The 26,365-nt window shown below is 42.1% G+C and overlaps 1 protein-coding gene across 2 annotated transcripts in view; it reads right to left on the reverse strand.

Annotated features, from left to right (window-relative positions):
- LOC108927032 (protein kinase C beta type-like) overlaps positions 1-18,834 on the reverse strand; it is a 116,193-nt gene extending 97,359 nt beyond the window's left edge. For both annotated transcript variants that reach the window (XM_018740068.2, XM_018740060.2), the window contains exons 1-2: positions 18,425-18,834; positions 17,770-17,801 (exon numbers count right to left, since the gene is read on the reverse strand). In XM_018740068.2, the coding sequence (XP_018595584.1) occupies positions 17,770-17,801; positions 18,425-18,591 (199 nt within the window). In that variant the 5' untranslated portion in view covers positions 18,592-18,834. The remainder of the gene's footprint in view (positions 1-17,769; positions 17,802-18,424) is intronic.
- Positions 18,835-26,365: the final 7,531 nt, after the last annotated feature.

A 26,365-nucleotide genomic window follows, 5' to 3' on the forward strand; every position in this document is an offset into this window, starting at 1 on the left:
AATTTATGAACCTATGCCTGAACCGCAGTGCTCTGAGCCCGGTAAGAATCTGAACACTGCTGACAGAAAGGGTCTGAATCCTGTTGCTTAGCAACCACAGTGAATCTCATGGGTTAAAGCCAGTTCAAGAGCACAGAAACAAAGTATTCTGGCCTTATATTTCTCAGATTAGGAGATTATCAAAGCATATCTTTAGACTCAAAATATAACTATACACATATTACAAGGAAATTCAGGCAGGTTTCACTTCAATGGGAGGTTTTATTGCACTTGGATACACTTGGGAGAGGCAGCGGTTGGAGAACTTCATTTTATTAATGAAATCATTTTAACTCGAAGATACAGGTATGCAAGGGCTTTATACAAAATATTGTTCAGAATGTGTGAGAGAGGTCCATGAGAAATATCATTTTGTTACAACATGTTTTAATCAAAGATTTTTTTTTTTTTTTTTTTACTAAGGTCAAAGCATTCTCAGTTAAAACAAAGTGAAATTCCATAATTTCTATAATCCAGATTCGATCATGTTCACAACATTACATTGTAAACTGTGATAATTGTTTAAATTAATCTAACAGTTCTGCATTATAACACAAAACACATTCTCAAGATTCCTAATAGATTTATCACACACGAGTATTTTCTTTGTCAGATGTAGAATGTACTGCGTTATGTATATTACTCTATTCCCAATTGAAGCAAACGATTGTGACTGCCGAGAATGTTTTTCAACTGCAGCCATTGTACACACACACACACACACACACACACACACACACACACACACACACACACACACACACACACACACACACACACACACGTCATTCGAGCCATTAAACAGAACTTTTCAATAAATATGGTTACTCAAAAACCAGTCAATTCAATTAGCTGAATGGCTAGGGGGAGTGCGCCGCATTAGTTTCATTTGAAGCGGAGCAACACCATATGCAAACTGATAAACTCCACAACAAAATCTATATCTAGTATAGATCAGTGTTGATTTCCTGCCACTCAGGGGGCACATTAGGTCTTCTGAGGCACAAAGCCCAGGGCCCTTAGGAACAAAAGTACAGTCTACAGACAGGCGGCTACAAAATCAACGATCACCATGGTTCACAACCCATTGAGATGAGAAGACAAATTCTCAAGTGAAACACCCTGGTTGTCTTGGAACTTCCAGGTAACACATCCTCGAGTCAACTCGACAGTGTTTGTTGCACATTGTATTGGAAAAATAATTTGCCTGAATGTTGAGACTGGCATTTACAAAAACTCTGAAAAACTAATGCTGTGGAGACATTTAACCTTATTGAATCTCCATGACGCACGTCTGCGGGGATAAAGCGAATGAGCAATCCTCATGGCGTTCCCAAACGAGTTTCATTAGGATACTCCAGAATGATGCATCTGCACTTTCCACATCAAGTAGAATGGACATTATGAATAAGAGTTCCGTCTCCTTCTAATGACTGGAACCCTGCGCAACGTCAAAGTCCAGGCTAGAGAAAGCTTTGCACTTGGAAACATTTCCTTATTGGGCCACATTTACCTGTGTTTTTTCCATTGTCATTAGAACTAATTTGTGCCCGTTTGCATGACAAATGTGCTGGACTTCAGTGGACACCGTTCCCCCGCTTCCTGCCGTCACACCTGTCAACTCTTCAGACTCCCAGTGAGCACAGGAAGGTCGTGCAGAGAGTGAGAGTGCCACTCCACCAGGTCATGGTTTACTGAGACACCAAAGTGGCACTTCCCCATAGCGCCCAAGAGGCACGAAATGGGGACAAGGTGCCCTCAATTTACACTTCCGTAGTTGTTAATACAACCCAGACAGCGAAAGAGAAGCACAATAATCCAGAACAAAGACCCCTTGTCAGTGGGCTGAGGTGAGCTGTGGAATCTCATCAGCACATTCCTACTCCTCTGCTAATGAAAGGACCTCAACACACTAATAATACAATCATTAAAGCATAAAGGAACACAGAGGTACTGCCTCTGGAAGATGGCCAATCCAGAAGGGAATGCTACTAAACTGGTGCCCAAGATCTGTTATGGATACCTCACCCGTATGTTATTGAGTTCAACAGGGTTTCTCCCTTCTCCAAAGAGGCCGTGCTTTCAGCAGAAGTAGAAAGCAGACCTTCATAGTACAAAGTGTCATGGGGTTAGAGGAGGGGTAAATATTCATTCATATGAATGGGGGAAGTTATTGAAAACTTAAGAGCCGTTATAAACAAATCACAGTTTTGACAGAAAAGCTTTTCTTTCATCTACCTAAAACCTGCCATATATATGTCAATCAAAAAGATCAAGATGTTCAAAGCATAAGTTTTAGGAAAATTCTTATGAAGTACATTGTACTGCTGAAAGCTTAATAGGCTGATTGACAGGTTGATTATACAAGGTAAAAATTAAGTCTCACCCTAGTTTGGATGTCTTGGCAAGTAAAACCACACCAGCAGCGTGCCAAGACCTCAACCAAACAGGCTAGAACAAACAGGTCAATGTGCCCTCAGAGAAACCTTGATGACAGGGCTGCAGCTGCAAACTTGAACTTCTCCTGCTTTTCTTGCCAGCTTCCGAGAAATGATATCAGCATTTACTTTGATCAGAATGAGTCTGCATAGTTCACAAAGATCGTTGCTCTGAATTCGTATTTAAACATTTGTTGGAATTCACTTATTTTTTTTAAGAGAGAGTGATCTTTATTGCTGAAGACAGCACAGACATCCAAAATTAAAGCATCTTCCTCCCTCTTACTTTTTCCAGCATTAATGAAGCAGACCCTAGTGGACCTTTGTGGGGGGGTGTTGCCATTTCGGTGCAGTCAGTGACTTATTGGATTCTCCATCCTGTATCCCTGTAACAGTAACGCTATCCAAGCATTCTGTTATGGAATTTTTGGTCATATAATTGTATTAGAATTAATTTGTCTTATGCAGCCAACCAACTACTGCCATCATCGCCACCTTCTATAAAGCACTAAATCTCTAGAACGGCTGATGCTTAGCTATCTGGTGGCCCTTCCTTCTCCCGGCTTTGTTTTTCAGAAATGCAACAGCAAGCTGTGAGAAATTAGATGGCCAAGAATGCAGGTTGCATCAAACTCTTACTAATATTACATTTGAACTAGGTAATCATCTACTGATAGCACATGCTACATTGGGGGGGAACGGGGGAAAAAAAAAAAAAAAGAAAAAAAAAAAACCTGACAAAGACTTGTGACTGGTAAAAATTGCACAGTAAGACACATTTAGGCAGTCCTTTCAAAGCATCACCTATGCATGCAACACCAGTTTGTTTCCTGTACATAGCTTTAGGTTTACATTGTTGACCGTGAAGCTGTACTGTGGTTGTTGCACAACACTGGAGAGTCGGCAAGTCTCAGTTCCGAAGCTTCAAATGTTGCACGAAATTCTACAGTCATTGACTCATCTATACTGCACAACAATGTAACACACACACACACACACACACAAAATAAGCAGTCTCAGCCCCAGCACTATGAGGTACCATATCAACCTACGTGGTGAGTATAAAGTCATTTGCATTGTTTTCCTTTATTTCTTTGGTCTTTAACACTGTTTTTTTTGCATAAAAGGTTATACCAATTTATCAGCGCCGAGTATCATGAATGCATGTTTTATTTGAGAGTGCATGGTACATAATGGATTCGGTGGCATTTCAGCATAAATGGGTGTCACTTCAGGTCTCAGGAACACAAAAATGTCTGCCATTGAAACTCGTGGTAACTGCATCTTCAGGTTTGAAAATTCACCTTACAATGGGTTCATCAGAAATGCACTGCATTCATAAGGTGCAGGAAGACTATTTAGTTGATTTAATCTTTTCTTGGAATTTTCTTCTGGTGGTGGCAGTACCCATGTAACAGCAGCACATTACCACTCAGTGAGGTAAGGGAAAAATGCTAGGGGACTTTGTTGCCATATGCTCTTATTGGACATATGCCCTCTCTCCTTTTCTCTCGCAGAATCCAATAAACCTTCTTCGAGATACTAGGACATGGAACACAAGCTCAGAGTTGGACTAAGAAAATAAGATGTTATTTTGTAAGGTAGATTTCCATTTCCTGGTGCCCACTGACACACCGCAATGTAACCAGTACCCCATTCTAATAGCTGAGAACATCAACATGTTTGCCGACATCCATTATTAATTCCGTCACTGACATTTTAATTTTCTTTTTCTTGCTAGGGTTGTCCTATTTTCCTGATATGCACCACTAAAGCATGGAAGAGAAAAAAAAAAAACAAAAATAAAAAATGTCCTTAATTTGTCCGTAGGTTAAAACTGTTGAGATAAAACTGTTCTAAAGGTCAAATGAACAGTTATATAACAATTACTACTATAATGTCTGGGAATTATCTGGGTCATGACATGATTGTGCAGGATCACATCTTTACATGCCTAAAAAGGACAGAATAAGACAGAACAAAAATTAAACACTGATTTGGCTACAGACTAAACTGCAGTGGCCAGTTCTGTGTGAATCACTTTAAGAAAAAAAGAATATTTGAAAAACTGTCCGTGTTTTAATTCAAAGAAGAGGGGGGAAAAAAAATAAATAAAAATCCCTAAACACCCAAAAACATTTTGCCAGCCATTTCTGACCCACAGTGCATCATGTCCTGCCATTCCTTTGCACTCTGGCAGGAAGTCATGTGATAAACCAAACAGATCACATACTCTGATTGCAGTCAGTACAAGCTTCAAGTCTGTGGTACAAAACCTCATGTGTTTTTTTTTCCATCCTCTATAAAACCTGAGTGTGCACACTAATATTAATTAAATGTTTCAGAGAAGCATAAATCCAGAGAGAAACTATGGAAAGGGAAACCCCTACATGACACTTTAAAATCTGTAAAATGGGAAGCTACAGAACTCTGGGGAGAACTACATTACCATGCTCACCGTTTCAAGTTCAACAGCATAGTAAAAAGTAATTGCCCTAAAACAAAAACACCCCAGTCATTACTGTAAATTATTATGGTTTGTTCATTTATCTGACAGCTTTCCCCAAAGTAACCAAGTGTTGCACTTACATGATGAGCTATTTGCAAATAGCTATGGAAAACTTATAGGGTTACTCTCTTTCGATCCAGAGGTCACAGGTTTGAATCCCACCTACAGCTGTAGTACTGTTCAGCAAGATACTTACCCTAAATTACAGAGGAAGGAGAGGGAAGAAGAAAAAAAAAAAAAAAAAGCCTACCCAGCTATAAAAATGGGTAAATAAGCTACCTACAATTAACACTAACTCATTTTGTAGAGAAGTGTCAGCTTTGTGTTTATGCATTAAACAGCAGGGCAATTTCTTAGCTGAAGCAATTCAGGTTTGCCCTTTGCTTGAGTGTACCACAGCAGAAGTGGGGATTCGAACCCAGGTTCTTCAACTGCGAGATCCCGGCTCTAATCACTACACTGCTTGCCGCCTTTAGATTACCTGCAACAGGCTGGATGTTATACTAATTGAAGTAGGTAGCATAGTGGATAAGGATGCTTCAAATCTCAGGATGGGATATGTTGTATAACCACTGAAAAAGGTTATTTACATATATTTGAGGAAAACCTATGAAATCCACAAAAATGAGATTCTAAAAAAAATAGGTTATGTCAAGAGTTAGAATGAAATGCAAAAAAATGCATACCATATTATGCAATAATTCTGATAATTAGATAAAATAAGTAGTCGTGTATTTATTCATTATTCCGCTGTCGTTAAAGAATGCGGCGGAAAATAGCATGCAATTTGAGAAGATTTATCTTCCTGCAGAACCATTTTCACACTCCAACACAAATATAAATGGAAGGGGCTGTTTATTAAAGCCTAGGAAAAAAAGATTAATAGTTTAGCCGTCTTAATATCACAACGTGAAAGTTGTGAAGTTGGAAAAATCTTTCTGAACGGACCACACCGGAGTGAAAAACCATCTAACATATATTCATCTCTAGCTGTTTCCATAAACAACCTTGAAGTGCTGTGTACATCTCACAGGGAGCTGAAGGACTGAAGTGAGAAATATCTATTAGAGAGCAGAGCGACTCATCTCGAAAGGTAAAACAGCACTGAAACGTTCAACTGTGTGGTCGATATAAAATGGAAGACCCTACCCTCTATTATTAAAGTTTCAACAAAAGGTTTAAACATAAGAGAAATTTCTCCTTAATTGGATGAAAGGCAGCAAATTATTTCCATTCCACTGGTTTTCACTGTAACAGCTTAAGTGGTTTCACCCTTTGTGAGGCTATTATTAGCATCTTCTAAAGATGTATTATTCCATGAACACTGTAGTTACTAGGCATGGAAGTTTGTGAGATATCCATTTCAACAATAAATAATTCATTCTTTCACTGAAAACAGATTCAGCATTAGATATTAAACACCTTCGACGGAATACAGGATATTGTTATGGTGGTGGTTGCTTAAACGACGCATGGATGCCTCGCTCCCTTACATTTCTGATGTTATTCTTCACTACACTTGTAACACGCCTACTCTCCCTTTACCAGGATTACTAGCCAGAGTGAGATGTTCCGATATCACATGTTGTGATCTACATCTGGTTACCGTTTCGACAAAGTCTGAGCAAACGCGCTGCGGTTTCGGCCCGGTTGCCACGTTCGGGAGGTCAATTCAATCAGATGACTGGACCCCCAGGTCCCAACTACTTGTCTGGCAACAAGCACTACCATGCAGTAAACTGGCCCCTTATCAGTCAAGCACTCTGAGCCACCAGGGAAACGGTGGTCTTGGAACGAACCATCTGACATCGCTGTTCAAGTCTACTGCCTACAGTCATACACTAAAACACACAGCCCATGGACAGCAGGGGGAGGAAGGGAGGGGAAAAAAAAAAAAAAAAAAAAAAAAAAAAAAATCTTTAGTCGTTACATTGGCGTATGAGTCTATTCACTGTCTCACAGTATGAGAGATGACAGAAGCTGCACGAGTTCCTCGTGTAGCACCGGGGTGTTGTCAGGCCAGCGTCTGAGCACAGGACTCATCTGTGGAAATGAGTCATCTCACCAGAGGAACCACAAGAAACTACTACAGGACTTTGTGAAAATAGCTACAAGTACCCAGCCCTTCCATTGCGAGTTTAGTTTTACACACCTCTCTGCGTAGGCCTACAACAGTCATGTCAAATTCACAGCATGGGAACATCGATCGGGCCTTAAATGTATATGCAAACACTCTTTCAATTTCACCCTAAAAAAGCTGTCATTTTCATGCTAGCTTTATAAATAAGTCTTTTATTTCATGTGCCTATTTTTTGCCGACTACCAGATCTGCTGCCATACCCACATATTCCACTGCTTCTCCAATCTACCCTTCATCACTTGTCAATGGAACACAGATGCTATTTATAATACAGCCTTCAAAGGGCCCACGATTCTCAAAAGCCGCCTATGCACATTGGTGTTCTGTGCAAGGTTGGCCCTGCAAACACGGCTCTCCCGGCCTGTCCGCCTTTAAAGAACAGAACCCAGAAGGAAGTAACTCAAAACCGATCCTTTTCTGTGGCGTATATAAATAATGCTGCAGGGACCCATCAATCTGCAATTCTGTCTGACATTGAGAATATCTTGATTAGCTGCAGAACTGCTTAGTAAGACTTGAGAATAATACTGAGAGTCACGACACTTACCGAAGACTAACAAATCCAAATAGATTACTTTTTTTGTATACTATTGCACTGTGCTGCGCTCAGGATTCCGATGAGGCGAAGGACACGCAGACACCGTTCATTATTAACGTTTATCGGAACACCAGCACACAGTGAGAGATATAGATGTAAACACAAGGAAATAATGCTCTCGCTCTAAGGCCCCATTTTTCTTAAAAACTTGCACCTCAAGCCAGCCTTCCCAGAATGCATCAAGCTTTTCTTCCCTCACCCCTCTATATTCCCTGAGAGTTCCCATAGTGGTTGAACCACCATTTTGCATTTTACCCACAATTCTCAGCCACTTACAATAAAGCCCTTTTTCCACTCAAACATGACACTCCCCAATAAAGCAGGTTGTTACACTGTTAACTTTAGCAATGTGTTTGTTACTAGATGAATTCCCAGTGCGTTGTACCCTCACACTTTAAAAAATAAACAGCTCATATTCTGAACTGTACTTTATCAGCTTTCTTAGCTCCACCAGACGGTAAAATATCAGAGGGCAAAATATAACTTGGACCCTTTTAAGTGACTGCACTGCTGACAGGAGTGTTTGAAAGTAGCACATGCGACATCACACACAAGGAACCAGCAGCAGGAGGGTGGGCTGCAGTGTCATTCTGTCTGGTGCTCTCCAACACCACATTAGTCACCCATGGCCCTCCAGGTCCACAGGAATCCTCACACTGTCTCTGAAGGAAGCAGCTACTACCTTGTCTGAGGAAGACCAGGGAAAATAGTCACCAACACACAGACCGAAAATGGTACAAGTCAGGTGTCCTTACCACAGTGGATGCCCTTGTGCTTTCTTCCAGCGGTCAGAGCAAGTACCACATGCTACACACATCCTGTGACCATGTCTTCCATGTGGGGACACACATTTTGAAGATCAGTTATCGAATATTGCGTGCAATCTCTTTCTTGACTATAGTCTCCCATTCATATTATGCCAACAGTAATAAAACTTTTATATAGCACCTTTCACACAAATTTTGCAGCTCAAAGCACTTGACAAAAAGATTAATTACATCTGATACTACTTTGTCTCTTTCAACTTGCACACCCTTGACCGATCCATCTTTCACTTTCAACAATGAATTTTCTGTACATCGGGTTAGAGATGAAGGTTGTTCAAAGCAGGAAAGTTGGTGCAGGAACAGGATGGAAGATGACTGGCTGTACCAGGCGGCTGCTTCCCAGTCTGCTGCTTCTCAATCCGCCTGCCAGCTAAGCCTCCTGAAATCCATGTCACCTCCTCAGCTCTGTCAGCGATACATCCTGTTCCACTCCCTCACTACTCATCTACAAACCTCTACTTAGGCGTTACTGAAGACAATAATCCCCTTCTTGCTCTTTCAGTCTTTGCCCCACCATCGCCATACCCCTGAAGGGAGTCTTCATTTCTACCACTTACCCTACCAGCCATTACAACAACATTTCTGAATTCAGCACAGAGGGGCTACTGTGTGGATGCAGGTAGCTCATGCTTCAATTGGTGTCTGTTTTCCAATCACCGTTCAATGCTGGGCTGGACCTAAAAGAATAAACTTTCTCCATGAAAAAGGTGGGAAGAATTCGATCCAAGGCAAACAACCAGCCCAGGATGAAACCTTAGGACGAAAGCATTGCTGTCCCCATTCTGTCCTTTCCCTGGTTATGTATCCATGAACATCTCTCTCTGGGTTAGGTGGAGCCAGTAATATTACAAAGATCAGTCATTAGTACCACAGACTGGCAAAACAGATTTGGTCTATCTACTTGGCGGTTGATTAGTGTTAAACTGGACAAGGACAATACACACCTATCCAATATGTATGGTGGACGTTCACCATTCTGATTACCGATTACCAACGTGTACTTCTGCTCTATGTAATAATCTCTGGAGGAACTTTCATAAAGATTAACTGCCTAAATGTTACTACGGTAATTTGCAGAAGCAAAATTAGGAAATTCTTGCCCTTTATTTTATAGTTGGAGCATGTCAGAGCTCTCCTTGTGGAGAGCAGTGATGGCTGTAGCTTCTGGAGACTAACCTAAGAGTGTCAGCTGTCCACTATCACCCACAATCTGCAGGCAGCACAGGGCTGCAGCAGTTGCTCAAGACAGGAAGGAGATATGGCCCCAATGGATGCCAAACTGCTGTGGAGAGGGGGTGGCATCTCATGTTGAGAGACCAGGCAACCAGCTACCAAACCCGCTCCTTCCACATTCTAAGGCCTTTCTGGAATCCTGCTCTAGACGTGCTTAATTCAGACAGCTCATACAATAGTGGTTAGAGCTACCGCCTTTGGACTCAAAGGTCACAGTTCTGTATAAATGGGTAAATAAATAGCTTAACATGGTAAGATTACACTTTTTTTCTAAAGCACCTAAGTGAATAAATGTAATTTAATTTCATGTACCATGTTAACTAAGAACTGCTCACTCCCAGAAAATGACCCAAGCAACACTATTTCCAAAAATTTGTGTTTTAGCTGTTTTCAATGCAGTTTCTTTAGACACACAAAACAGGTATACCCAGTGCATGAATTCCAGGTAACTTTGGAACATCGGCGGGGGGGCACTGACTGTAAGAACGCCTCCAGAAGCCCCACAAAACTCAGGTGAAGATAAGATGGAACTTGAGTTTAAATTTTACACCAAACACGGTCTTTGAGGGCACAAAACAGGTCTAAACACATCTAAACTATGTAAGAAGACTACCATGGAATCTGACATAAATCCTTGGAATGATTGTGTTGAATGTCACACAGTTGATACATACTCGGAATGGGCAAGGCCAAATAAAAACAGTTTCACACTTCAGTAATCTGTGGAATAAACATGTCAAATATAAATTTTATTCCGTTAAGGGAAATAAAAGAAGCCATGTTAACTGTGTATCCAGACAGGGAACATGAAGCAAGGGGTCCAGCCATCTAGTGTGTCATCACGTTCAGTGTACATGTTCCGTTTGTACACTGCAGATGATTATTATATAATTTGCCTTAAAAACGCCTGCATCCAGTCTGTTATTAGCATTACTTACTCTTTTTTTTGCTATTTCTTCATAAAATAGGAGATGCGGTGAGGAAGTTATCAAACCAAGTCTTATTACATTTACTTCATTCGTTTAGCAAGACTCTTCTCCAAAGCGATTTACGTTTCAGAGAACACCACAAAAAGCAAATTACATTAACAGAAGGAAATATTTGGATGCACACATGCGGTTCTTGAGTACAGTTAATTTTTCACATGTGACAAAACTGTTCAAGTAGAATTAGGTATAAGAGGAGCTTGTTAAAGGCTTGTTGATATTCAAAAAGAGCACTTTACTATGTGGTTTCCTTATAAAACATTATATAGCTTGTAATGCATTTTAAGCCCTCTTCCCTAAATTAGTTACCAATTTCATAATTCTTACCTGGAAGACTGATTCATACACCAACCCAAAAGGGTAAAACACACACACAGGCACACGCACGCACACACACACAGGCACACGCACGCACGCACACACAGGCACACGCACACACGCACACACAGGCACACGCACACACGCACACACGCACACACGCACACACGCACACACGCACACTCACTCCAATGTGTCAGCTGTGAGCCACCAGTGTTTTCAATCAATGGGCTGCAGGTTTAACTAGAAGATACATGTGTGGAAAAGAGCAGTTTGTCCAATTCCTCCTACAGTCCTGTAGGCCCCAGGTTTGGCTGTGAGCAATGAGAGGGAGAGGACTCTAGTCATCTCACCCACTCAAGGGAATGAGGGCCAATTTGTATCCCCTGCTTTTCTAGTGTAGCAAGGCAGGGACTTGAACCCAGGCCCATACACCATAGAACACAGCAATTTATGGAAGGGGGGGAAAAAAGGAGGAGCTACCAAAGCTGCTTTAAAGTCAACTAAAATCTTTCCTGATCACAATATACAATGGACATGAGTACACCCCTGTGCAATATCACTTAAATGATTCAAAACTGTATCATCTCCCAATAACTGCATTATTTCTAAGTTGAAAAGTAGGGTATTTGCACTTAAGTGAAATTAACAGTTTCGATTTACTATATTAAAAATACAGGCCCCACAGTAGGAAGTCAATGAAATTGAAGTTAGTACACCCTTCATTACAGAGATTCAGATCTTATTTTTTCAATACTTCGTGTGTCCACCTTTATTTTTGATGACAAACGCAATCCTCCTTTCCTGTGAACGCCAGAACTTTCTCAAGTTTGGACCTATAGGCTATGTCTATATGCATGTCTGCATCATGGCTTCACAAGGAAAAGAACTGCGATTGTGAGACTTCAAAGATGTAAAAAGATATGGGAAGATCAGAGACCAAATAAAAGTGAGTCTGAACACAGTTGCTGCAGTAATCAGGAAGTATAGAATGAACCATAGTACCATAAATAAGAGCCGCAATGGCTGTCCTCATAAAATGACGCCACGGACAGTGCGCTACTTGCTCCATCTAGCTCTGAAAAACAGATGGGCAAGTACTTCAGACTTGGCACAAAGGTTATCAATGGAAATTGGAGTTTCTGTGACAGCTCAGACAGCGTAAGGACATTGCATAACATCAACCTCTATGCAGAGTCCAAAAAAAAAAAAAAAAACCCACACACCACACACAACCCCTTTGCTTGTTCTTCAGCACAAAACTGCAAGATTAAACTTTGCTAAAGAACATGAGAAGCCTGATGAATATTGGGAGAACATTCTTTGGTCAGATGGGACCAAGATAAATTTGTTTGGCTCAGATGGGATCCAGGATGTTTGGCATGAACCTGGCCAAGACTACCACAGTGAATGCATAGTCCTAACACTGAAGCACGGAGGTGGGAGTGCGATGAAATGGGGCTGCATGAATGCAAAAGGTACTGAGGAGATGACATTTATAGATAGCACCATGAATGCCTGTGGATATACCAAAATACTGGCTGACAAGATGACGCCCAGTCTCCAGAAGCTTGGCAGAAGAGGAATATTTCAGCAAAACGGTACAAAGCACACTGCTAAAATCACGCAACAGTTTCTTGAGAAGAACAAAGTGAAAACTATGACCTGGCCAAGTATGTTACCTGATTTGAATCCAACAGAACACCTTTAGGGCATTTTAAAAAGAAAGGTAAAGCAACGCTACCCCTCCAGCACAGAGCAGCTTTTATTTATTTTAAAAAAAAAAAAAAAATGTCTCTAAAGAATGGCAGAACATCTCTCCAGAAATAAGTGCAACACTGGTATTCGCCAAGTCCAGGAGGATTGAGTTGATCATCTGAAATAAAAGGTGGACATTGAAAAGATAAATCTTAATCTCAGTAATGAAAGGTGTACTGATTTTTTACTGCATTGAGTTCCTGCTGTGGGGCTTGTGTTTATTATAGAAAATCTAAACTGCTCATTTTTAATGTTAGATAACAGAAAATACCCTACTGTTGAACTTAGAAGTAATGCAATTACTGTAAGATGATACAATTTCCACTCGTTTGACATTTAAGTGATATGGCACAGGGATGCACTCACTTTTGTTGTATACTTATGTACCAGTTAACTTTGTGATTTCTGGTTGTGCTTATAGTTATTACAGACCAATCACTGCATTCCATCATTCATGCATATAGTGTAACACACTTTGCTTTTTGTTGAGCTCCACAAAAATGCATTGGAAGTTGAGTTCATGAAAACTGTTCCACACAAAATTTAAGATGTCAAATTCCATGACCTGCTACAATTTATTATAGAGAATGTGACAGTGTTTACACTGTACAAAAAGATCACATACGAGATGACAAATGATGTATGGTACAGAATTTGAGTCTCACCCCCCCCAAAGGTTTTTCAACAAGTTCTTGCATTTTAATAAGGACTAAAGGATTATGTTAAGCTTATTCTGACATAAAACTGTCATTTTAACAAGTACTTTCATGTAAAAACCCTCAATCAAGGGAAACTGTAGCTCAGAAAACACTGACATTCCCTGACCCACCATTACACTGTACATTAAAAAGTAGAAATGTATTTCCCCAGCTCAAGGGGGAAAGAATGAGTGCAATTTAGTTTTGTGTAAGCACTGCAAGCTATGATTTCACTCAGAAACACTTAATCGGCCACACTTATAATTTCTTTTAAAATATGAAAAATTCCATTAAGAGTCTGCTCAAATTTTGGGTAGTGCAGAACTGGAGGGCTGCCATTTAGACGATGACAGTCATGTAAAATTCTTCACAAACATAGTGAGCACTGTGTTAAGGATGAACCAACCCAGCACAAGTTGGTAGTCTCAAAATATGGTTAGATTACATAATTTAGTAATTTCACACTGGGGAGGATGATCAATTAAAAAGAAAAAAAAGCAAAAGGTCCAAAATAGAAGAGAAAATGTGTTGTAGCAATAAAAATGGGGGAAGAGTAACTGAAGGGAGGAGTTTGTTGATGCAGGGGCTTTCCATGGGACTATATACTGTACCACGTGGTGGAGAACATGCAGTTTACCCCACTTAGCCCATTGATGCTTGTGCAGTTCCCATGAAGCCAATGTCTCTGCAGGGGCAAAACTACCAAACAGACAAGTCGAAGTAACTAAAATGTCTCTGAGAAGCAAACAAAAAGGAAATACTGTCTAGTAACTGGGTTAAACTGCATGGTGTTGATTTATTACATTAAAATGCACAAGGATGTGTTATGCAGTTATGTAAGAAATTAATTCGTTCATCTTTGTCCGCTCAGATGAAAGAATCAGCTCAAAGACATAAAATCATGAAGTCTTCAGACCTAACCCTCCATGAGCATTACCACCATGCAGTTAATGGCCCTCCAAAGAATAACGCCAACACTCCATTTCAAAAGGTGCTGCTGTCTTATCTATAACACAATGGGATTAAGCCTTAAGGCAAAATACACAAAACACCAACTGCAACACAAGCAAATGCATGGAATCCAACATGATCAGTACTGGCATGATGGAAACCACATAGCGATACAGTTCCCATGCTAAACATTCCATTTTCTCAGGCAACACGTTGCTTTTTCCCCCCCATTATGCTTCCAGCAATCATTGCTCAGGTTCAATATTAACAGAAAAAGATGACCTGGATCTTGATAGTCCTATTGCCCCCTTTCTTTTCAAGGAATGCATCCTTGTCATGTGTACAAGTACCACAAGGATGATATACACACACTAAAAAAAAAAAAAAAGCTGCTTACATAGAATACAGGCAACTGTATATCAGCCTATGACACCGTAAACGAACCGTCATCGCTGGAATTACTCTTCAAAGCATAAACAGACCTTTGACACTACACTGCCCAAACCTATGAATTTCCCTAAGCCCTATACAAGCACAGGCAAGTCATGTGAGACCCAAATGAAAATAATCAAGCTGATAAACACTGAGTCATGATTTGCAAAGTGGTTTACATATCTAAAAGGTAAAAATAAATACTTTTACAGATCTACAAATTTCATCTTACATAAATTATTGTATTTCCTGAAATCACTAGTGCAAATAGGTACTAAATTTCCACTCAAGAAAAAAAAAATATTCCCTCCAGGGAAATATGCTTTAAGTTATCATTTTGTTTGAGTTTTTTTTTTTTTTTTTTTTTGTGCTGCTTTTTAGCAGGATTTCAAAGTGAAGTATTACATGCTGAGACACACTGATTGGCTGATCTTGAAACAAAATCTTTAAATCATCTATGAAATCTGAAATGTTGCATCTTTTTAAAAAAAAAAAAAAAAAAGTCATGAATGCATTACTTAAGCCATGCCTGGGGGGGCCACATAACATCAAGCCAACCTAAGTAATGTCATGCACCATTTGTCAGGCATGTATAAACACACACCAGACGATTATACGCTATAGATAAAAATGTAACCTTTCACCTGTTGACATGCTATTATCCAAAGCCACATTTACAGAAGTGAAATCATTAAGGGTAGAAATAACTTATAGAAGCAAAAGAAAATTCAGTCTATTCAAACGGAATAATACTAAACAACAAATCAGAACAACTATAAGAGAAAAATAATTCAGTGTTATAGTGTTGCTTAAGGTACAACCACAAGACGTTTGTCCAAAGTAACACTGACATCTCAAACGTTTTATGTCCTACATCTGTTAAAATACTGCTTTGAAAGACATTTATAAAATTAAAAATCTATGATCATTCCAATGTTGCCCCATTTTTAGTTTATACAGAGTTAACTGTCTGAAGTTTTCATTGATGAATTACACATCACGTTGAGTACGACCAAGAACTCAAACATTAAGCTTATGTTTAGCTCAACGGCTTTGGGAGAAAAGGGAACAATAAAAGCATGGTATTCATAAATCATGAAAAGCTATAGCATATTTGGAGATAAAGTAGGAGGAAAAACTTACTATAATTAAGTCAATTAAGGCTGTCAGTCTACTTTTTTGAGAACATACTGATGACTAATCATTAAATGTAACAAAGGAATTCAGTCTCTCACTTGAATTTTCAATGTAAATGTACCCCTACGTTATAACACACCAGTTTGGGGTTTTAATTTAATCCATTTTGGAGAACAACAATTCATCCTTTTCTGTAAGAAATTCAAAGCTTGAGAAGAAACGGGGGGGAAATGCAGAACTGAAAGTGAGACCTAAGCAATTATTCAAATTTTTTTTTTTTTTTTTTTATGGGCCACGGAAACTCTCTCAAAGCTAATGAACACAGTTTAAGCCACACAGGAGTAACATTTAGCCAATTCAGGTGACTCAATGCGCTGATTTCTACTGAACCCTTCCAGTTTCAGACAACTATAAATCTAAATGCAAAGAAAAAGCTGTCTCGACAGGCTGTGTGTCTATCAACTCTGTTGCCGCTCAGAAAACAGGAAAAGGGTGGGTTTTTGCTGCCACTGCTCTCTGATGCCTTGCAGTTCTCATAGCTGGACTGCGTCAAGGCTTCACTGGTCTACTGCTTCATCTCAACCTGGGAAACTCTTCATCATCATCATCATCATCACCACCACCTGCAGGAGAAATCCCAGGGCACAGAGCAGCAGTCCTCCTCATGCAGAAAAGGACAAACACACACAGAAAGGCCTCAAGTGTGTCTTACACTGAAATACTGCCTAGACAAGAGGGATGCTGTCCACAATGTGGAATTCATTTTAATACATTTCATGCATGAAAAAGCCAGACTGTTTCTCACTGCACGGCTTGCATTTCTGCACGACAATTAAAAATGTGTGTGTATATAATTATTATATGTGCGGTTGAGTATGAGAACGCAAACACTTGACTAGCGGGTTTGATCGTGTTTGCGTCTTGCATATTTCAGGAGGAGGACTGGCTGTTTTCTGGCGATACTGAAGGAGACCCGTCGCTTTACATTTGCGCGCGCGCGCACACGCACACTCGCACGCGGACGCACTTAACACATGCAGAAAATAAGCAAAAGGAGGAACCGAAAACGTGGACTAAATCGTCATAGTGTGACCCTTTTCTGCCATGCGTTTGCTTTCAATTATACAGCGTTTCGAATGCTAATTTTGTTACACTTCACTCATTTTTTTCGAAGTGTCACGCGCATCCTCCTATCGATTATTTCGCAACGCGCCAAGTATTTACAGTTATATAATTTTGCACTGATGCATGAGCGCAAGCAAGGTCAGCGGAAGAGCCGATCAGCCTTCCTTTTTGTCACTCGGTCGAGCGAACGAGACGCGAACCGCCGTCCCCCCCCCGCGAACGAGCCTTCTCGAGAACCTGCAGTGTGTGGCGCGAGCTGCGTTCCGCCGCTGTCACCGCATCAACTCAACCTGTGAACGCGCACGCCGCCCGCGGGGGGCCGATCGGACTCCACGTAGAAACTGCCGATGCACCGGCCGGGTCGGGAGCGCTGCGCCAAACACGGATGAAACGTCGTTCCCTCCCACCTTATTTAGCACGATCGCTGTCAACCTGTTTGACAGCTAGAAAAGGGGCGTCAGAGGTCTGGACGGAACCTCGCGGATCGTGGGCTCACCTTCCCGCAAAAACATGGAAAATATTTAGTTTTCCCCAGAAGGGGACAGCGAGTGAGTGAAAACACGTAACTAAGGCGGCTTACCTTGACACTGGAACCCCTGCTTGCCGAATCCCCTAGAAGAAGAGCGAATAAAACAGTTACATCCCACTCCGATACAACAACACACGTTACTGAGACAAAAAAAAAAAAAAAAATCTGGAGTAGTAATTATTCTTCAAGAGGAATCGCAAAGCGGATGTTAACATCTAAGCTGCTGCACGAATTTGCTCATTTTACAAGACAGACCAGGTCTGGAGGTGATGCGAAGGGACAGCAGTATTTTGTTACTCTGTTCTTTTTCCACCTCTCCGTCTCGTTCTCCGCTGCTGCGTACCAACAGGTACAGTACGTGTACGTTTAGGGACACTGATTTCACTTCTGTCATTTTTGTCGCATTCGTGCATAAAAGTGAGCATCTCAGGGAGCAGCATCCGTCCCTCTTCGCTAATTTTTTGTTTTAAAAATGTTGTGTATGTTCACATCTGGAACAGAAAGACTGTCGATTTGCGCTGGTATTTGTAAAGGAGATGGGCAGCAAGTGTCACCTGTGTGTCCCGCACTACGACTCGAGCGCATCGGGACCGACTCCGGCGTTCACATCGCCGCTGCAAACACACACACACACACACACACACACACACACACACACACACACACACACACACACACACACACACACAGGGGGGTCTCGCCTCACCAGATGAAGTCCGTGCAGTGGCTGCAGAAGGTGGGCTGCTTGAAGAAGCGGGCGATGAACTTGTGGTTCTTCACCTCGTGGACGTTCTTCTGCCTCAGCGCACCTTGCCTGGCGAAACCTCTCATATTCTCGCCCCCCTCTCCGAAGTCGTGCACGGGGTCAGCCATTTTGAACACGGAAGTGTTAAAAACGAATAACTTTCCCTTTTTGTCCGCTCGTTCGTCGTCGGGGTTCGTTCTTTCCCGCGAGGGCTCGCGTGGCCGTCCGTGCGCGCTCACAGTCTGCTCCGCTCGGCTCAAGTGTGGCTGCAGCGCTGCGCTCTGCGCGGCGACTCCCGTCCTCGCTCTCCACCCACTACAGGCTCCCCGAAGCTACTGCAAACGGTCGGCGGACGGCGGGGCGCGCGCCCGCATCGCTCATTCGCTCGCTCGCTCGCGCGCGCGCGCGTCCCACTCCGTCTGTCAGGTGGTGCTGCGGAGCCCCGCCCCCTCGGCGCTGTCACTTCAGCCTCCTTAGACTCGAGGCGCTTCCAAGTGTTTCGCGCACAAGCGGCGGAGCTCAATTAGCGCTTTAATGCTTTGTGCGCGCGGCGGCTTTTATAATTAGGCGAACCCAGGCAATCAGCTAATGGCGCCTAAATTCGGGTGCTTCTAAAATCGAGAAATGAACCGTAATCGTGGGAAATCATGTCAATAAAAACCTTGCCTCATGGTAATAAAGACAGAGTGAATGAATGGAAAAAAATAAAGATGATCTGCCTTTGTCTCTATTATGTATTATGTAAACGTAACTGTGTGAGTCTTTGAAATGTTTCAGCTTTGTGGGGCACATTTTCTGTAGACATCATTGTGTGAGTGTGTGTGTGATATGTGTATATGTGTTTTCTATGAAATGAGCAGTTGGCCTCGGCGCTGTGTCCTACGCGTCTACTACTAGTTCCCTTAAACTTCAGGTTTAAATATAAAATTTAGTTTTCTTCACAGTGTACATTGATGATATTAAGATATTATGATATTATTACATATATGATATTTATTATACATTTTTTTACACTGTATATACGTGGTCTCTTAAAGAATTAGATATAGATAAATATTTATAAATTCAAATTTTATTTTCCCTTCACGATCTGTATATCTAAAATAAGATTTTTGTCATATAAATGTGTGTGTGTGTGAATTTAGGGATAGAAGTCTAAGGGGTGTTGGAGTCCTTCTTTCCTCGCTTTATTCTTCTACTTTATTCAGTTACAATAATAATAATAATAATAATAATAATAATAATAATAACCACAATGGATAACGAGCTTTAAAAGCAGTTACAGTTAAACACTCAAAGTACAGCTTGTTTGGCCAATGCCACCATTTTTTTCTGGATGTTAGATGCTAAGAGGTTAAAATACTGGCAGAACCGTTTTATTACTCCACTGGATTTATAAACTGCACTCTGAATGTTATCGATAAAATGATACAAGGCTCTCAATCACAAAGGGGCTTGCTGGGTAGGCTGACACTTGCGGTGTGAACCATTCATCTCAGCAATAATTCAGTGCTGTGGTGTTCAGTTACTGGAGCAGTGAGGCCCTGAACGTCGCTTGGCTCTGCGCTGTTGTTCTCGTGCTGTATTTGTGTCAGCCTATCAAAATGAAATAATACACTGAACTTTAGTTCATTTTTGTCCTTTTTCAAAATCTCTGCCTGTTTTGCAGGAGCACTTTTCGTGGCTCTGATTAGTCACACGCCACAAACAATCGGCACTGCTGTCAGCGCTGTCACTTGAGAAGGAGGTTTGCTGTACCAGATGGAATGCTGGAGGGCTTCTGCCACTGCAGAGAACCATGCCTCCTTTCCATCGCCTTCTGGCTTCTCTAAAAACAGGTGGCATCAGCTACACACAATATAGGAACCGTGCAAACTGATTTCCTTGCCCGACTATTCTTTTCACCTCTTTTCTGAAATGCATTTCAATTCCCATCTGCAGAAGATATAAGGATGAGGACCAAAAAACAACAACAACAAAAAAAACTGAAACAGCACATGATAAAGGAGTTTAACTTTGAAGTAATTAAAGCACAATTAAAAATGCAGCTATGAATTTCAGTCACGTTAGGTTGGCTGCCCATGAGCAGTAAGTCTCAGCCATAAAAGAAATCTGACAATTAATAATTTCCTATGAGTTTTTGGTGCAATTTGAGACAATGAAACGAGCTCCAAAGAGATCAAATTGCAGGTGCACTGTCACAAAAAGTGTAAAAGGGAACAGTCTGAAAATAATGACAGCATACAGTATGTCAAAGTTGGACAAAGATGGACGAACTACAACCTCAAAATTTGCAGAAGAATTGAATCAGCGCCTGTGTCCCAGTCTTAAGAAAAACTACAGCGTGAGCTTCAAGAAGCTGGACTTTATGGTAGGACTGCTATTTGGGCACTCATTTCCAACGCCAACGCAGAAGGATGCGTGAACTAGAATAAGGAGCACAAAGCCTGGACTCACAAGCAATAAAACAAGATGGTCTTTCCCACCTTTGATGGGTTTCCACTTAATGCCAACAACCGCTCATCCGAAGCAGGGAAGCGGTGAGCCTATCCTGGAAGCACAGGGTGCAAGGCCGAGGAGGGAGAGGACACACCCTGGACTGGACGCCAGTCCATTGCAAGACACCCCAAGCAGGTTCGAACCCCAGACTTGCAACACAGAGAGCACTGGGTGAATCTGCTGCACCACCATACCCCCCTCTTTTACGGGTTAGCGTATGGAAAAAGCCACAGGATTTCTTCAACCCACAATGTCTACTGCAAACTGTTAAACATGGTTAGGGATCAATAATGGTAAGGGCAGTCATATTGTTAACAGTCACTCGGTTCGATGATTGCTCTGCATGGTCAGGTCATGCTCAGGGTCTATAAGGCCATTTTACAGAACCGGGTGCACCCTATGGTGCAAACACTGTTCCCTCATGATGTTCCCTTATTCAAAGACAACAAAGCTCTCATACTCAACTTGTCAAATTTCTTCCATGGCCTCCTCAGTGACTAGATCTGAACATCTTTGAAACTTTATGGGAAGTTCTGGAAGACAGAGCATAAAGTACACTTCCACTCCCTTGCTGTAGGCTTTTCATCTTGAAGAATGGTGCAATATCCCACTACACATAATTGAGGGCTTGTGTAAAATAATTCCAAGAAAGACTAAAGCTGTTCTGAAGGCAAAGAGTAGCCGCTGCTCTTTATTAAGTCCTTGGCGTTAACCAACTAACGTCAACAACCATTTGTCCCAAGCAGGATCGCGGCAACCTGGAGCCTTACCTGGAAACACAGGGTACTGAGCCAAGGGGAGGAGGGGACACACTCAGGAGAGGGTGCCAGTCCATCGCAAGGCACCCCCAAGCAGGGCTCGAACCCCAGACTCACCACACAGCAGGAATTGGCTAAACCCACATCCCCCCCGTCCTCCTGTTAATCTGTTTATTTTATTTTGTCCACTTGTATGCTGTGGTTTTCAAGCATAGGGACAGCTGTTTTGTGAACTGTGCTCAGGCAGGCCTTTTTCCTTCAATGTTTTGTAGTACTGTAATACACGGTGCAGTCAATAAGTTCTAAGACTGGCTACCATGTGATGCTGCTTTGGTTAAAGGCCACTGGAACATGCAGCAAAGCAGCATCACAAGGCAACCAGTTACGACTTATGAATCGTACCAGATAGTTTCATGGTCATATTTTGTTTATCGAAAATTAAGCCAACAACAGGGGTAAGAAAATAACCAGAAAAGACACCAAAGATGACTGTTCTGTGAGATCTGGGTGACTTGTATTTTCAGTAAGTCATGTACACTCTGTTTATGGTGTCTCAGAATGAGAAGAACCTCCTTCAGTGCAGATGGAGCTGTTTGTGTTTTGTGGGACAGGTGGATATTAGTGGGAAATCTCATTCCACCCCGATTATGGACAGATGCAAAAGGGACCTTTTTTGTCCATCGTCATGTACACACACATTGACTGAAATCGCTTGTCCTGTGCAGGGTCACAGAAAGCTGGAGCGTGTGTGTGTGATCACACACACATTGACTGAGACCGCTTGTCCCATGCAGGGTCGTGGACAGCCGGAGCATGTGTGTGATGTGTGGGATCACACACACACACACACACACACACACACACACATTTTCAGAACAGCTTGTCCCCTACGGGGTCGCGGGGAACCGGAGCCCACCTGGCAACACAGGGCGTAAGGCAGACGGGGGAGGGGACACACCCAGGACGGGACGCCAGTCCGTCGCAAGGCACCCCAAGCGGGACTCGACCCCCAGACCCACTGGAGAGCAGGACCCGGTCCAACCCACTGCGCCACCGCGCCCCCCATTGTGTGGGATCATGTATTATGTATTTTCCAACAGTAAAATATGCTAAAGCAGTAAAATTTCATTCAGAATTAATAGATGGCAACACAGTTATGTTAATGGTAGCACTGCTGTCTCACAGTTCCTGCACCAGGGGTTCGAACATTGGCTCGAACCTGGGTGAGTCTGTGCAGCTTTTGCATGTTCTGTGTGTTCATGTTGGTTTCCTCCTGATGCCTCCTGTTCCCTCCCACAGTCCGAAGATGCGTGTTTCAGGTGAACTGAGCGAAGTTTTCACTCAGCCATGTTGTTCTTTTCCTTGTGTCCAAAATTTGGATTTCAATATTTCATATTAGGAATCAAAAGTCTATGATTTACAAAATCCTTTGAACGATTTAAATGCTGGTGATCAAAAACCTAAGTGAGATCTCTATGTGGAAAGTTGTCAGTCCTACGTGAGTCTCATTTTATGCTGTAGTCCTTTCACCACTGTGCTCACGACCACCCTCCCCCCAACATTAATAATACTTACAATAATTGCTTTTATGTAAACCTCATAAAAGGCAGTCACAATATTAAAGCTGGCACGTGAGCAACTTGCTTCTTCAGCAGAGTGTTTTTTTTCCTGTTTTATTATGGTGTTGTCAAGATATGCAATAATGAGAACCAAAGCTGAAATCAGTGACATGAAATATTTACTGTATGAATGTATGAATTTTACCATGAAATGCACGGCATCCCAAATGATGAAATGTGATATGTAAAACCTGCTTGCACTGAGCTCTCATACTGTAGAACTTATTTAAATTGGAAACAAATTTAGAATGTGATGTGGCTGCCAGCCCAGAGCACAATACTCTACCCACAACACTCTCATCTGAGATGACATCACACAGACACCACCAATTCAAATTCATTTTTACCCCCCTGCCACCCCTTCCTAGTTTTTTCAGCACAGAGATGAATGGTAGATAACAAGCACCAACACAGAACCTAAAGATTATTCATGCGACGACATTAACATAGATATGTGTAAACCTCGGATGCACCATACATTTATCCCATGATGACGATTTTAACACTGTACCGTAATTCTGAGATATTCATTTATGGTTTGTTTTTTTGTTGCCCAATTGCATTACTTCATTTCCATGGAATGAGTTTTTTTTTTAAATTTTATTTACATTTATTTATTTGTCTAGCAGATGCTTCTCTCCAAAGCGACTTCCAATGAACTCTGTACGGTGTTATCAGCCCACGCACCTTATTCCCCTGGGCTGATAACACCGCGTAGAGTTCATTGGTTAAATGATTGATCAATCAATCAATCAATGATTAAATGAATTCTACACTGTGTCCTTGACTTTCAAACATCTAACTTTCAAATTTTTGAAGAAAAAAAATTTCCACTAATTACACATTTCTTGGCGGGTTTTTTTTGGTTTAGAGGGGGCGCAGGTGGTGCAGTGGGTTGGACCGGGTCCTGCTTTCCGGTGGGTCTGGGGTTTGAGTCCCACTTGGGGTGCCTTGCAGCGGACTGGCGTCCTGTCCTGGGTGTGTCCCCTCCCCCTCCGGCCTTACGCCCTGTGTTACCGGGTAGGCTCCGGTTCCCCGCGACCCTGTATGGGACAAGCGGTTCTAAAGATGTGTGTGTGTGTGTGTGTGTGTTTTTTGGTTTACTGTTGATGGGAATTTGTGCTAATACAGGGTTGTGGTGTTCCAGAGCCTATGCTGGAAATATAAGGGCCGAGGCCAGATAGGGTTCAAGCAGGATGGGACATCAATCACTCACACGATGTCATGCGGAACACAGGGAGCCAGGACGGCTGAACCCAAGTGCAGCGTTGTTCATCAGAAGTTGAGGGAAGAGGCAAGTTCTCAAAACCAGGGACAGGCGAAAGGTCGGTCGATCGGCGAACAGGACGGGAACGAGGATCCGTGGACGTGGTCGGAGAACGAAGCAAGGAGTCAAAAAACCGGAGATCGTGAACAGAGCAAGAGTGTGTGTAGTAACGTGAGGAAGGGCGGTTATCTCAAACGAGATTCCGCAACGGTACGGGAGCTGAAGAGGGTCTTTATAGGGTGAGCGATTACTCATGAGCTAGTGTGGAGTCAAGTGTTGTCGCTTGTGTTGTGGGCATGGACGTGACACACGATAACTGCGCACACATGAATTCATGCACACATTCATATGCTAAGGGCTATTTAGAGCACCCACATCACCTGAAACATGTCTTTGGGCTGAAGGAACTTGAACTTAAGTCCAATCTTACAGCCCAGGCACTCTGAATCTCCCACAATACTTGACAGGAGTTTGAAAACACAGCGTATTTTTTCTTGAGTCATTTTCAGCTAAGTTTGATGGTCTTAATCAAGGTTAACGTTCAAACGAAAGTCCTACGGCACATGTTTTATTATAGTTACATTTGACATTTTACAGAGCTTAACCAAAGTGAGATACATGCCTGCTTTTAAGCTTTTCTTAACTGTTCAGGGAAGTGGCATTGAAGGTGGGAACGTACTAACAAATATTGCAGGTTTCTGTGATCAACTGGTCAACAAACAGCATTTAATGGGAGGTTGTGAAGAAAATGTACTGTAAATACAAAAAGGCATTAGAGGTTCAGCTGCAGCATCACAGCGTGAATGTAGGCCATAGCAAAGGTTAATTTGTCAGCCCACCTACTTATGTTTCATTGCTGTGTGCCATCAAAGAAAGGAAAAGTCTTCTAGTAAAGATATTTTAACACTTAAGAAAAAAAGATAAAACTGTTATTTTTAACTTTCTTAAATGTGGCCAGAATGTCTCCATGAACAAAAATATGGGCAAAGCAAGCAAAGCATGAGACCCATCCCTTTAAATACTGAAAAAGGTCATACCCTTTTTTAAGATTTGTTGTCAGTGTACTTACTTATGTTTAGTTTGATTAATTAATCACACACACATACATTGTCTGAACTGCTTGTCCCATTTGGGGTTGCAGGGAGCCAGAGCCTAACCCAGCAGCACAGGGCATAAGGCTGGAGGGGGAGGGGACACACCCAGGACAGGACACCAGTCTGTTGTAAGGCACCCCAAGCAAGACTCGAACCCCAGACCCACTGGAGAGCAGGAGCCAGTCCAACCTACTGCGCCACCACACCCCTCCCAACCAATTTGGTGTATGAATATTTATACAACTGTTTTCCGTTGGGAGGGGTGCAGTGGGTTTAGCTGGGGCCTGCTGCGTGGTGTGTCTGGGGTTCAAGTCCTGCCTGGGGTGCCTTGTGGCAGACTGGTGTCTGGTCCTGGGTGTCCCCCCTCCTGGGTGCACCCTGCACCCTGCGCCTCCAGGCCAGGTCCCAACTCACCGGGGCAAGTGGCTGCAGAGACCGTGTGTGTGTTTTCCATTGATTACTTATGACTTGGGTACTGCACAATCCTGAAACTGTGAGCTGCCCTGGACAAATGTGGCAGCAAATCAAAGAATAATACGAATAGTCGTGTCTTAGTGATACTTATGGAAACGTATTTGAATTGTATGAATTGAATTTACTGGCGTTACTACACAGCCACTACAGTCATAATAGCAGCAGGATCTATGCATGGCATCAGATGCACC

This window comes from Scleropages formosus, chromosome 20 (genome assembly GCF_900964775.1).
Source record: "Scleropages formosus chromosome 20, fSclFor1.1, whole genome shotgun sequence".
NCBI lineage: Eukaryota > Metazoa > Chordata > Actinopteri > Osteoglossiformes > Osteoglossidae > Scleropages > Scleropages formosus.